Here is a 13,800-nt window from a genome sequence, read left to right on the forward strand (position 1 = left end):
AACCTTTCCTGTCATTTGGCTACTTACTAGTATTGTACCTACCTAATCAAAGAATGCCCAAACATACTGAATATTGCACCTGTTGGGTTTGTTTGCTTGGCTGGAGGCTTGTTCTTACTGTCACACAGGCAGGATGAACGCAGCAGGACTCACAACTGAATACAGCTGACACTCAGTCCGGGTTGGGTCTCTTTTGCATTAATTCTTGTGCAAATGTGTAGATTTTCCCTCTAATCTTGAAGTGTGTAGTAACAAATTAGGACTCTCATTCATGGTCACTCTGGGATACATGAATTTAATTAGCTTTCTGTCAAAAATACTCTAAGTGTTCACTTTACATAACCAGTTGCAATTTAAGTCGGTCCTGGGAGGGACAGTGGGCTCTTGCAGCACTCTGGAAATGGCACACTTCATAATTACTCCAGTTCATCATTTGTAACAGCTGTCAGTACACACACACACACACACACACACAAACACACACAAGTGATGCCAAAGCAACTAAAGAGAGTTGCAAATAGTCAGAGAATGAACAAGTTTAGAAGGTACTTTGCTATCTACCACATTCTCTATGGGATAGCACTTTACCTAGGCATGCAATACCACCTACACCATTAAAAAGGCAAAAATATGCATGGCTCTGATGTTAAACTAATTGTCAAACAGTTTAACTTTAAAAAGCTTGCCTAACACTAAGGTATTTCTTTAATGATCTGACACCTAAAATGTCATCACACTAAACTATAGGGAAGAAAACAATCAGTTCAGCATCCCATATGACCTATTTGTTTTAAACAATAATGCATTCTACTACATCTATTTTGGCACTTACTTGTAACAGCTGATGTGCCTGTGCTGCAGCCAGTGTGTCAAGCAGGAACACAGCTCCAATGTTAAGCAAATTGTGAAAGTTGTTCCAAATTTTTTTGTCTTTGATCTTTGGTTGTTTCATTTAGTTTTGGGTTTTTTCCTACCGGGATTCCACCCCCTCCACCCCCCCTTATTCTCTTTTCTCTTTTTCCATTTCATGCTATAATTTTAGATAAGCCTGGCACTAGTTAAACACTGAACTGCACCGAATTTTGGTGTAGCGCTCATATCTAACTCTTCTTTTACTCCTAAAACTTCTGAAATGGAGGGAAAAATCCCCTGTACTTTCTGTACAGCCACCTCTCTGGCCAGGTTACAGAGGAAAGATTAGAACATCCAGTTAGAACGAGATGTAAATATGTCACAGCAAGCCTACTGTCTAAAAACGATTATACTTTTTTTTCTTTACTTTTTGGTATTTATGTTTTTACATTTGGGTATCTGAATAGTTATCACAGTAGCTTCTGAATATTTTGTAAGGCACAGAAAAGTTTGATGCTTTTCCCCACTTAACAGCTTTGAAAATCCCCCCTTTTCTTGTTGAAAAATGGTAATTTTCCCCCTGTAATTTCTATCACAATATATGTACAACCTCTCCTCATTCCCTATAATAATTCCTTAATGTTAGATTTACTTCAGTCTCAGGACTGTTGAATCCTACTAGAGGGAGAAAAGAAGTCTAAGACTGAATTATTACCCATCTTGAGAATTTCAGTCATATATCATAAGCTGTCTCCTCCCTTCCTCCTAAAAATACAAACCACAGTAGTAAGTATTTATTTTCCAAAGAGATCTACATTAGGTTTTATATTTTCCCAGAATGTTTGGAATGCACATTTCCAATCCAGTCTGTTCCCTAGAGGGTTAATAATTAGCAAACTGACTTCCCCAGCTGGTTTTGTTCAAAGTGCTGTCATCCTCCTGAATTCAGTCAACATCTATCAGAAACAAAGACGTCAAACAAAACATATTAGACTTCAGTATTCTCTTGTGAAGTTTTGGCCTCCAGCCAGAAAATTTTGTTATTTTCTGTGTAAGCTTTATTTTTCTTTCCCTGACCAGCAGTTAGTATGGATCAAAAGAATGACTGCTTAAAAATGCAATCATAAAAACAATAAACACTGGCACTGACATAGCGCTGTGCACCTTTGGTTAAGTTTTGCATCTGTTCTGGGTGTCCTTATATTTGGGAACATGCTCCAGTGTGAGGTTTCTAGCTTTTTTCAGCATCCCATGAATGTTCCTCTGTCCCCAAAGGGAGACAGAAAACCTCCAAGCTGTGTTAGGGCTTTGTTTAAATATCTTTTCCAGAAAGAATGAAGAATGTCCACATCAGAAATAATTTTCTTCATTTTGCTGTTGTTATCTAAATGGATTAAATGTATCAAATTTTATAAAGGAAAAATTTAATTATTTTATGATCCTGGTAGAACTGGGGTCAACCATTCCTGCCCTTTCTCATAGCTTATGGCTTTGTTTCAAGTGTCATGGGCCTTGCAGTCTATCCCACAGCTCTTGAACGAGATTTGGCCACAGACCTACTTCAGCAGATCCACATGGAGCTAGGAACAGATATTTGTAAGCCTGCCAAAAGCTGTCCTGACAGTCAGTCATATCTCAGTGCTTTGAACCAGGCAGTTGTTGTGCAGGAAGTTGATGTTTCCACCACCATGTTACACAAGAGGAAGAAAGGGGAGTTTGGGACATTGCTGCCTCCTGCATAGCAGGGAGGACTGCTGCTTCTCCCCACAGGCTGTCCCCACCTGGGGTTCAGATCCAGACTCACTGAGGCAACTGGACCACTCAAAGGTGCATCACAGAAACATCCTCAAAGTACAGTCTGAGTAAAGAGGTCATCAGGCATCCCATCACCTGGGTCTGCGACTTCAAAGGCTAAAAACCAGGAAAAAACCAAAAAAGAGTGTCAAACAAACAAAACCAAAAAAAGCTTTCATTTTTTGCACATATCCTTCTATTTTCGTGCTCTTTAGGTAGTGATTATGGACCTTCACATCCTTTACCCTGGATTTGGATTTTAGGTACCCAGAGCAAGTTGGGTGCCTGTGTCCCACTGGCTGCCGTAGAAGATGAATTGGATGATTCAGAATCACCAATTTTGAAACAGCCTCTTTCTATCCAGAGGGAAACCACAAATTTAAGTGGAGGTGTTTCTTATGTCCCAGCTGCATGGCATTTGTGCCCAGAGATCCTGAATTCTGGCTGCTGAACACTTGTGTGGGTCAGAAAGCTGGAAGGTAGGTTTGGGCTAGAAGGCAGTGGGATGATGCATCAGCAGTTCCACAAACATATGCACACCAATATTTTCAGGTCAGACTTACTCATCTTTACCCAGGGTGACCTGAAAGGGCCATCCAGCAGGGCTCTGAATCAAATCCCCAGCAGCCACGGTGGATTGATTTGCTTATTTCTAGATCACAGCTATTGAACGTACCAGTGCACACTGACCCTACCACTTGCATTGGCTGCTTACTGTCAGCCCAGCTACCCCCACAGTTACCTATCAAGTATTTCCTCCTGTGGTTCAGTCACTTAATTCTTGTTCTAGTCTTCCCAAATAGCAGGAATATCTGGTCCCTGTTCTCTTTATACTTCCTGCTTTCACCAGTGAACGGCTCTTCCTTTCATCTTTCCTTCCATGAGGGTTTGCTTTGCGCTACATCAGAGCAAGTGGTTGAACAACCTGTAAGAGCAGCTGAGACTCATGCAACTTCCACTTTACATTCTTTCAATCAGACAAGAATTAAGCAAATTTACATGTAAATAGCACTAATGAAAAACCATATCCTCAGCCCAGACTAAATTCTGGAAGGTTTGAGGGGGGGTGGATGGTCAAAGACCAGATGAAGTAAAGAGCCCACATTGGCTTTCTTCCTTCTTCTATAACTTAAGTACACTCAGATACCCTGACACGTGGTGTGTATGCTCCAGAGGTGCCACATCAGTGGGACAAGGCACTCCAGGAGCCTGCAGGGATAAAGGCTACATCAGCTAGGTTCCTGGAAATGGTGAGAGGGGAACAGCCACTCTGCTATTTATACTACAAGTATTTTAAAGGGTAAAGTAGCCACTGTTTCTGTAGGCATTCTAAGTATCTGTTCTTTCTAGCTGGAAAGCCTCACAGAGCTGTTCTGATACATTTCCACATTTAACTGAATAGTTCCTCATGTCTCTTATAGCCACGATGTATCCCATATGTATAATTCCATCTTGAAGATTTGCTTTTGAAACAATAATTAAAGTCATTCAATTTGCCCCTCAGCAGAATTTTCGTTCCACAAGACTATGCAGCAGCAGAAATATTACCTTCTTACCTTTTCAGAAAGAATCCTTCTGGTATTCTTGAATATTAAATACCAGAAATATCATGCCTAGGTCATATAAGCATTTAGATAGTTGTCAGATTTCAGGTACATAACACGTAAGCCTGCTAGCATGAAGAGTAACTTACCAGAAGAAACTAATATGGACAAAGCAGATTTGGGTTGGGACCATAACAAATGAAGCCTTACATGACTTAGAATATTCTTTTACTTTATATTAAAAGTCTGTGTACTCCAGCTCATTGGCAATGTGCAATGTTAGGGATTCAGCTTGCATACCTCAATGAACCTGGAAGCATCAAGCTCTGGGATGGTGTCCCAAATCCAGCGTCAGTGAAGCCACGCAGCCCAAAGCTGCTGATGAGGTGGAGTCTGACTGTTCTCAGCTCTGTTGGGACTTTCCAGGTGCTTCTCAGCTACAGTGCACACGAGGTTTATGGCAGAAATATGGCAAAGCAGATTTGATCAGGTTATGGCTGGGATCAAAGGCCTGAGATCATGCTTTAGAACAAGTGACCTGAATAAATAGCTGCAGAAGAGGAACGTATTTGCTGGGATAATTTTCAGCGTTCAGTTAAAAAAAAAAAAAGTACAAAATAAATGGAAACTTTTAATTTCTAAACATGAGCATTCATCTATAAAAACCTGAAAAGATACAGGGATGCTATTGTCCTCCCATGTTTTCTGAGACACTTACCCAGCTATTGCTTTCTCCTGGTCCACACAGTGGTGTTGGATGGCCTTCTTGCACCAAGTGACAACCACCACTGCTGCTGGTCATCCACCTCTGCATGTAGCAGGCTGTTAGATTAGTGCCTTTCTGTGCATGGTTCAGAAAGACAGGTTTCCTCATTTTCCTTTGCTAGCATGGAGAGGAGAGGGACTTTCAGCCCACTCTGCATTTCAAGATTTATTTTGTATCTACAAGTTTAGCCGTTGTTCTCACCAAAAGAAAATGTTTTCAAGCATTTATTTCTGAGAACCACAGTAGAAATTTTGTCTTTAGGCTGAGGTTAAGAAAGAAGTAGGATAAGGTAGCAGGAGTATTTTTGCTGTTTTCTAGCTGTGCGCTTTTGGAAACAATTGCAGTTGAGAAACACTTCCGTGGTTACAAATTACCATGCTGTTACTCCTAAGTACTGCAGCAGGCTGGGTCTAGTACACTGCCTTAGACAAATGCAGTTGCTTCATCACAGGACTGGGAAAGTCTTGGAAAAGCTGCAGTGTAAGTAAATAAGATTATAAGAACTAAGGCTTTGAAGTGAGGCTTGATTACAAAATTATCCTCAGTGCCCTTTTTTATGGTTAAGTCTCTAAGATTTAAATCCAAATCATGATCATCCTGCATAAAGATAATGGATGTAGAAAGGGATCAGGAACTCTTATGCTTTGGGCAACTTAAGGAATAAATTTGGAAAAGGAGAAAATAAATCTGCTTTCAACAGTGCAGTGGAATGATTACTTACGCAGTCATTTCTAGGTCTTAATTTTTCACTTCCTATGAAAAGTAGTAAGTAAATGCCTGCACTGATACGGTCAAGAAATAAAATATTAAAATAAATCCAGTAACAGAGAGATACATAGCTGAAGCATTTTTGGTGATTTGCCTTTCCATGAAAGGCACCAGAATCAAAATATAACACAAAGACATGCTTATATATTACTTAGGAACCCGGGTGGATTTTCACTTTACTCACCATAGAAATGAAAAGCCCACATACCAATGTAAGGACTTGCATTATCCCTTTCCGAGCACTCCAATGCATCCCAATAAAGTAGTTGAGAAGGAACACTGAGGCTTGGAAAGCCATCTGAACACAATTTTATAGCGTTGTGGCCATGGCTGAGAACCCACACAGTTATCTGCTGTCCTGTGACTTGGGAGTTTTGCTGCTTGTTTAACTAAACTTCTGAAGGATCCAGAGCAGATCCCTGTGATATTTTCTCTTGCACAGCTCGTTTTGTCAGCTCTGTGTGTGCCACTACCATCTAGTGGCCGAACCGAGACCGGGTTTCCGAGCACCACCATCCCCCTTAATTCATTCCATCTCAGAACAGCAAGGACGCCTGCGGGTTTGCTCTTGAGGGTTACTTACACATCTGCATCGGGGCTGCACCAGATTGTAAGGTATCAGTGCTGGCCTGCAGGGATTTAAAACCAACATTCCACCAGTTTCCAAAGGAAATATTATAATATTGTTATAGCTCAAGTAGAGGCCTCTATTTTTTTTTTTTTTTTTTGTGGATTTGTTTTTGGTGGGTTTGTTTGCAATCTTTTTTTTTTTTTTGAGCTGAGGATTTAGAGCCCAGTTGCTGAATGTGTGCAATTTAGCTCTTAACCAAATAAATCCCCTGGAGGAAGTGTATGCCATGGTTTTCATTACAGTGGGTTTATTATTACAAGAGACTGAGGATGCCTGTTACTTACACTGAAGGAGAGGTAACATGATGAAAGAAAAAAGCAGGGGGTTAAATTAAATGGGAATTTGTGCAACGGTGCCTTGGGAACCAGAGCTGGGCCAATGTCACAGAGCATGCAAACCCCAATTTTTTCCCTATGATCCCTCTGGACTGTACAGATTTCAAACAGCCCACAGCTCCTTCATCATGCCCCAGCCTCAAAAGTGTGTGTGTGTGTGTGTGTGTGCACGAAGGTAGCGCAGGCAGGAGAGCAGAAGGGAGGAGGATCCCTGCACAAGGAAGGGCAGCGCCCAGGAGAGGCACAGCCAGAAAGGGCTTTGCCGAGGAGTCATGCTGCCCCCTTAAAACCTTGTGCCCCAACAACCCTTTGCTCTGTCTGGTCATGCTGGACATCTCCACTACACAAATGCTCCCATCACAGACTTGTGTCCACCTCGGATGTGGCAGCTGCACTGAACATCTCTTTTCCTCAGAGATATGCTGCAAAGATTGCTAAAGGGACCAGGAGGTAAATTTTCTCCTGGAATGGCATCTGCAGAGACAAGCAGACAGAATTTTGACAAACCCCAATATCTGGCAGACAAAGATGTTGTCATGTTGACCTGAATGTACCTGTCTCTGGTGGGGACACCCTTCCATCACCCAAGAAAGATGTGGTACAAAAAGATTTAACACTTCTCTTTGGGTAAGAACATTGAAAGAAGCTAATGTGGCAAAACCCCCTGCAACATTCACTTGCCTATTCAGGCCCTGGTGAACCCAGTTCTCCAACATACGAAGCATGTTGGTGCTATCCATGGAAGCTGCCGTACTGCAGTCCATAGAGCTCCACCTCATTTGTGACAGATACAAATAGGCTCCCACACAGCACAGCATCCACAATTCAGCAGGAAAATTCATCCAGCCCATCACTCATCCCTGATGGCCCCTGCTCCCTACTGCAGGGAATGGAATAGGCAGTAGGCTGGAAGAGTATCTGTGAATTAGTGCCATGATTCCATCCATCATCCTTACTGATGGTGCTGTGGCTCCCACCTCCTTCCAGCACATCTTGCACACATGTTCTGGGACATCCTCGTCCGTGCCCTGGGAAGCACTCAGACCACCTGAGTCTGTGGAGATCATGTGCAGTGCCCAGGTCTAGCTCAGTCACACAGCTAGAAAGGAGGCTGGAGTCAGCTGTCCTCACACAGGATGATCCAGTGCAAAGCCTGGGCACTGCTTTTACGAGACACTAAAGCCCCTCCTCCTAGTAAAGCTGCGGAAAGATTTAAGAAAAATTACAGCACAGACAACTATTAGTCACGCTTTAATTTTCCAGTTGAAATAATACAGTGAATCTCACTGCCAATGTCATCAAGGTCAGCAGTAAAACCATGGTCACCACATACTCTGATCAGGGACAGTATAGGAGACCTCTGATTAAGGGAAAAAAATTGAAAGCCATTGATAACAAAATCCAAAAGGAAGACTAGAAAGCAATCATTGATTACATTCTTGAGTGAATAATTTCTGCAGTTATAAAAAATTAAACGATGAAAGATTTAAAAACAAATATCTAAGGGTCTGTTCCTTCAAAACCATTTCAAAGTAGGAAGAAAACATTGCTTGAACTCTTTTTTTAATACGAGCTCATCTACATCAACATTAATCAACAATCACTATTTTGAGGTTAGGTTTATTGATTATGCCCTTACCCTTCAGATATATTTTAAGGAATAAAACATACCTCAAGGAAAATTGACAAAACATCTATATCAAGTTTTGTGAAAAAATACAACTTCATTAACCACATCAAAATCTGACCAGAGTCTGTATAATATCAACAGCATTGTAGCCTGGTAAATACAAGTCCTCAGAGATGACACAGGTTACTCTTGCAAACAAAAACCACCCTGCAAGCTGCTCTGCTTGCTTTACTGTAAGAAGGCAGCATTTACACACTTGTCAGTGAATGTGATGAAGGGGGTTTGTTGGTTTAAATTCCTCCACCTGTAGTTTGAATAGGTGAAATATTCATGGGGAAAGGTCATAAGCCTTTTCTTTTCTTTTGGTGGTAAGGAAGCTATCGCAGTAAATACATGTAAACAACAGATTACTGGCAATTGAACTCAAAAGTTGCAGTCCACAAACTCTAATAGTGGACTGCAAATAAAAAAACAGTCCAATAGATAAATCTAGAGGACTAAACAAAAACTTTTAAAATATTACTGAAGACTAATATATGGGGTCAAACCATTAGATGGGAGGTAGACAGAAAACCTATTTATATTTTATATTACAGAAAAAATTTCAGATTAAGACCTTGTGATAGCTACAACATTAGAAGTCATCAAAAAGAGTAAACCAGTTCTGTAAACCAGCACAGAAATATTCTATGTACTAGATAATTTTTTTAAATATCCCTACACATAATTATGGCATGAACAGGCAATTTTTGGCCATGTGAAATCTAACTAAAAGGCAGTCATACATTCCTGTGCATGTGCACAAATATTGTGTAAAAACATTTCAGTTGGCAGGAGCTGCTTGCTTAATTCTGAGGAACATACCTCCATCTCAGGGCTCTTGCAAAATTTTTAGAATGAGTCATCTTAAAACAAGGAAACCAAGAAACTGAACAACAAATGCAGCCCTTTGCGGCAGCTTTTAGAGATGGTGGAAAACAACACTAAATACATTCTGAAGGAACCATCATTAAACATTTGGTTTTCCACACTTCAATAAAAATAAAAAATAAAAAATAAAATCCCTGAAAAGCTTCCAGGTATTTTCAGAGGGGTGGGTGGAGGACAGGTTAGGGTGGTGGGAATCCCAGGGAGAGTAAGCATTTCTGTCCTGGACTGCTGCAACTGAGATAGTACAGAGACCTGAGCTGGCGCCTTCACAGCCATCAGCCTGCAGACCAACAGGTCAGCAAAATCCATCTCCTTTCTTAGCACCTTAGTACAAACACTGGAAGGGAAAGCGTCTGCTACATGGGGTTAGAGGACTAGCACCCTTTGGGAACAGCAACGTGGCTCCCCACATGTTCCCTCAGCTTTGGAGAGCAGGGTCTCAGCAGAGTGTCCACAAATACTGCTCACAGAAACACTGCAGGTGGACAGAAAAGCCACTTGCTCCATAACTTCAGCAAGATTTTTAATAGGGGTTTTTCCTTCAGACAGATATTGCCCAAAAATGTTTTTAAGCAAGGTTGATGGGATTCCATGTCTAAAATAATCTAGGTGAGAGATGACATAGCTAAATCTTTAACAGGATGCTGGATGCATCTCAAATGAATGAAATAATGAGTTCAGGATGAAAGCCCATACGCCCTTATAACTCTACACTAATTTATTTTATAACGTGAACTAGGCGTCACAGGCCAAACCCAAATAACTTTTCATTTTGCAGAAAAAATAACTGTTTGTTCTGCCAGGAAAAAAAAAAAAAAAAAAGGTCAAAAAAGTCTTCCTCATAATCCTTGGAATAAATTTCAGAGTTCCTAAATTCAAGGCCAAATTTTAATGCCAGCTCATAAGCAGGTTCTGTGAAGTATAAAAACAAAACACAAAGGCCCAAAAGTGCTCAAAGGAAAAAGTTGCATGAAAATGCCCACTGCTCTGGGACCTCAAACATGACTGCTCCAAGTGAGTGGCTGGAGGTTTATGGGCTATGAGTATTTTCAATTCCTGGCTTGTCCCAGAGAAGAAAATTTCTCCGTAGTTCTGCCTTGCATCCTCACCTTATCCTGCCACAAAGCAAAAGCTCTCCAAGGCTGGGAGCTCCTCCAGCATTGATACTGATGGCTGTGAGGGTTTCTCAGGATATGGGCACCCCGAGGGACTCTCAAGGATGAGAAAACCCCTGTAGGTTGGGAAGTTTCATGCAGAAGACAAGACCACTTGCTACTTCTGATCAATTAATTGTTCTCATTTCTCTCAAAGTCAGAAATGAGGATGCTTTCTTCCAAAGCAGAACTATCAGCATTAATCTGTAGCAAATAGGCGTTTCTGACCCACAGTATCCTGCGGAAGAGCTGATTATTCTCTTTGTGCAGGCACCACAGGAAAAGGGAAATGGCAGCCAACATCACCAATGTCACAAGAACACCCAGAACTACAAGTCCACTATATGATGCTGAAAGGGAAGAATAGAAATTGTTATTATTCAAATATAGCTACAGTTATAGATAATTCTAAATATAAATATATAGCTGTTTTATGGAAAACACATTACTACTCCTTATATGTCACACATTTTAAATTACAGGTTTAACAGTGAAAAATATTATCTCACAAAATATCAGCTCGAAATGTGTATTATTCTTTATTTAAAAAAAAAATAAGCACAGAGCTTACCTTTTTCAGAGAGTTCTGTTGTATCAATATCTGAAATAAAATCCAGAACGGTCACAAAATGACCCACAGAGGTAACAGAGGTTATTATGTATACTCACTTTAAAATGGGTACTGAGAAGACAGTCTACCTAAACCCAACAAGAATAGGCTGTTCTTTGTTTAATTTGACTCATGTCAATGTTATTACAACTAGCCAAGTCAAACATAATCTAGTATGTTATTTAAAATCCCTTTAATTTGGTGGAATATATTAATTGGCATTTGTGCAAGGATGAGCAGCAGTGTTTACCCAGTTTTAAAGTACAAATTCATGAATGGAACCATGCAGAGGTAGATCAATCTGGTTAGTGGGTCCAGCAGTGACTGAGGGATTTTGTGTGGGCTCTGGAAATGCTTGAGCTCTCTCACACACCCACATTCCTACTGCTGTGGTGCCTGTCCAGCTCTCCCAGGCTGGACCTGCCCTCCCAGCAGGGGCTGTGGAGGTCACCCTGATGCCACAGGAAGGCTCCTGCAGTTGGCACTGGTGCAGTGGCTGCCCAGGTTCCCCAAACAGAGGTCACCCCCAGCTGGCCGGGGCTTTTAGAGGTATTTTTTTTCCAGTGCCAAGGTACAGAATTAATTAAATGAAAATTGACACCAAGTAAGCAAGCAACAAGGAACAAGTAAAGCAACAGTTATAAGGACAGAATTGCCTTCTTTTATGGAAGCACATACCTGCATCCATTTTACATACAAAACCCTTTTCTTCTCTGCATGGAGATAATTGCCAGACTCCATCTGTGGTCCTCAAGCTGATGCAGAAATTCCCTTTGAGATGATCAAATTCAGGCTCTCTGATGCCCCAGTTAGAGTAATTTAAAGGAGAGCCATCAAACCAGGAGACTGTCTCATCTATGGGCAGAAGTCAGAAATTATTACAAAATAGAGTAGTATTTTGATAAATATTTCTGTTTCAGTTAGATTTACACTCACATAAAAAATATAGTACTACAGATTACCAGAATTTTTTGTCTGTTTGGCCACTATATTACTTTTTCTTCTGAAGGATTTAAAAACATCCTATGTAGTTAACACAGAAGACAGTCTGTAGTGCATCTTTAAGAAGGAAAAAAAAGCATTTACATGCATGTAGGCAAACTGAGTATTCAGAATACTGGTAATGATTGCAGAAAGCCTCACTGGTTTTACTGCACCATAATCAGGCAAAAATCAGTGAATCAAATCTCAAAAGATAAAAGTGTTTTGGAAAATGGTTATTGGAAATGGTTATTGGAAAATAACCAAAACCCAAACCAGATTCTTACATGCAGTACTATTCCTCCCCAAACTTACTGTCTGTAACAAGCAGAATGTTCAACCAAACCATTTGTACAGAATAACCAAAATTGTGTAATTCTTCCAAAATGAACGCATTTTCCTCTTCATCTTGAATAGTTAGAAGACTGGATCCTACAAATTAAACACAGAACAAATTTTCAAGCAATCCATACCATTAAAATGTAACACTGCATTTCAAACAGTTAACATTCTTAATTGAAAAGCTTGAAATAAATGTCTGGTTATACATTAGAAGTTCTTAAATTTGTAATTAATGTGAAAAGCTCAGGCAAATATAAAACTGTCCTCACATGAATTTAAAACAAATTTGAAGGGAAAAAAATTCATTTTATGTTTTATTGGAGAATTCAGTATTTTCACATGGAAAGGAACATTTTTTTGATGTATGTTGCCTCCAATTTCATAGTTGGCTTATGAGTTCCACTCTCGTTATCTTGAAACAGAGAAAACATATGCCATGATTTCAGTCATTTCAGAAAATAAATATTGTTTTAAGATATCACAATGACATTTGGTAGCTACAAAATAATCACTTACCTTGATTTTTGCAGACTTCATATGCAGTATCAAAACTCATGCCCTGCAGAACTGTGGAAAAGCTGTAGCAACTGTTTTTGAATTTGATCCAGGGTACAGTTTTTTCTGAACATAAGCCTTTATAGGCATTGAGTTTCTTTTCTGTGATAGAAGTAACAGCACAGCTTTATTGGCACAACAAAATACACATTAATATAACATTCCACACACTGTTTTGGAGTAATGCTAATAAGCATGTTATTGTGTTATGCCTCTATTTTTTTCAAAGTGAAAATCTAGCGGTTGCATATATTTGTATTAAATGAGTACAGCTGGTTTTATTTCTGACCAAAAACCTTGCTGGAGTACAACAGCAGGATCAGAACAATCTAACTGACAGTGATGTGCAGAGGAGGTCATGAGCAAACCATGGGCCCAGGTGATCAACACTGCTAAATGGGAACTATTTGGAGAACTGGATGCTGCCAAAAGACCCTGCAGCCCTGAACTGAATGGAGCTCCAGAACTGAATTCTGGATTCAGCTGAAGCCCAAGTAACTGACAGAGCATTGCAGGAAACGCAACATATTTTAGGATACAGAAAAATATTCTTACCCCTACTAAAAAAATTGCACAATCTTTGATGCGCTTATCAGCGAAGAGGTGATTAATTTTTCACTTTGCTCTAAATGCTTCCCTTCTCCCATCCCACAGTTAATTGCAGCAAACTGAATTTATTTCCCTTCGAGTTAGGTCATTAGCAATCCTCATTTTTCACAGATAATATAGTGTTCACTGAAGAGACAGAGTAAGTAATTTTCCTGTTTCTTTTCTATTATGAAAGTTCTCTTCCCATTCTCCTACAGATCAGACCTGATGGCCAATATTTTATTGGAAAAAAAATGGTTTCACAAATAGGAAATACAGAGAAATACTTCAGTTTTAAATAACAGTTAGCCTTGCTAAAC

At 40.1% G+C, this 13,800-nt stretch overlaps 1 protein-coding gene across 6 annotated transcripts in view; it reads right to left on the minus strand.

Moving 5' to 3' along the window:
- Window positions 1-275: 275 nt before the first annotated feature.
- The window catches only part of PLA2R1 (phospholipase A2 receptor 1), a 50,289-nt gene continuing 36,764 nt past the window's right edge, over window positions 276-13,800 (minus strand). For 2 of the 6 annotated variants that reach the window (XM_010406901.4, XM_039555063.1), the window contains exons 26-30: window positions 12,854-12,994; window positions 12,311-12,427; window positions 11,693-11,869; window positions 10,976-11,005; window positions 276-10,754 (exon numbers count right to left, since the gene is read on the minus strand). In XM_010406901.4, coding sequence (XP_010405203.1) covers window positions 10,537-10,754; window positions 10,976-11,005; window positions 11,693-11,869; window positions 12,311-12,427; window positions 12,854-12,994 — 683 coding nt within the window. In that variant the 3' untranslated portion in view covers window positions 276-10,536. The remainder of the gene's footprint in view (window positions 10,755-10,975; window positions 11,006-11,692; window positions 11,870-12,310; window positions 12,428-12,853; window positions 12,995-13,800) is intronic. The other 4 variants (XR_005602338.1, XR_005602337.1, XR_005602336.1 and 1 more) reach the window with 4 other exon arrangements.

This window comes from Corvus cornix, chromosome 7 (assembly GCF_000738735.6).
Source record: "Corvus cornix cornix isolate S_Up_H32 chromosome 7, ASM73873v5, whole genome shotgun sequence".
In the NCBI taxonomy this organism is placed as follows: Eukaryota; Metazoa; Chordata; class Aves; order Passeriformes; family Corvidae; genus Corvus; species Corvus cornix.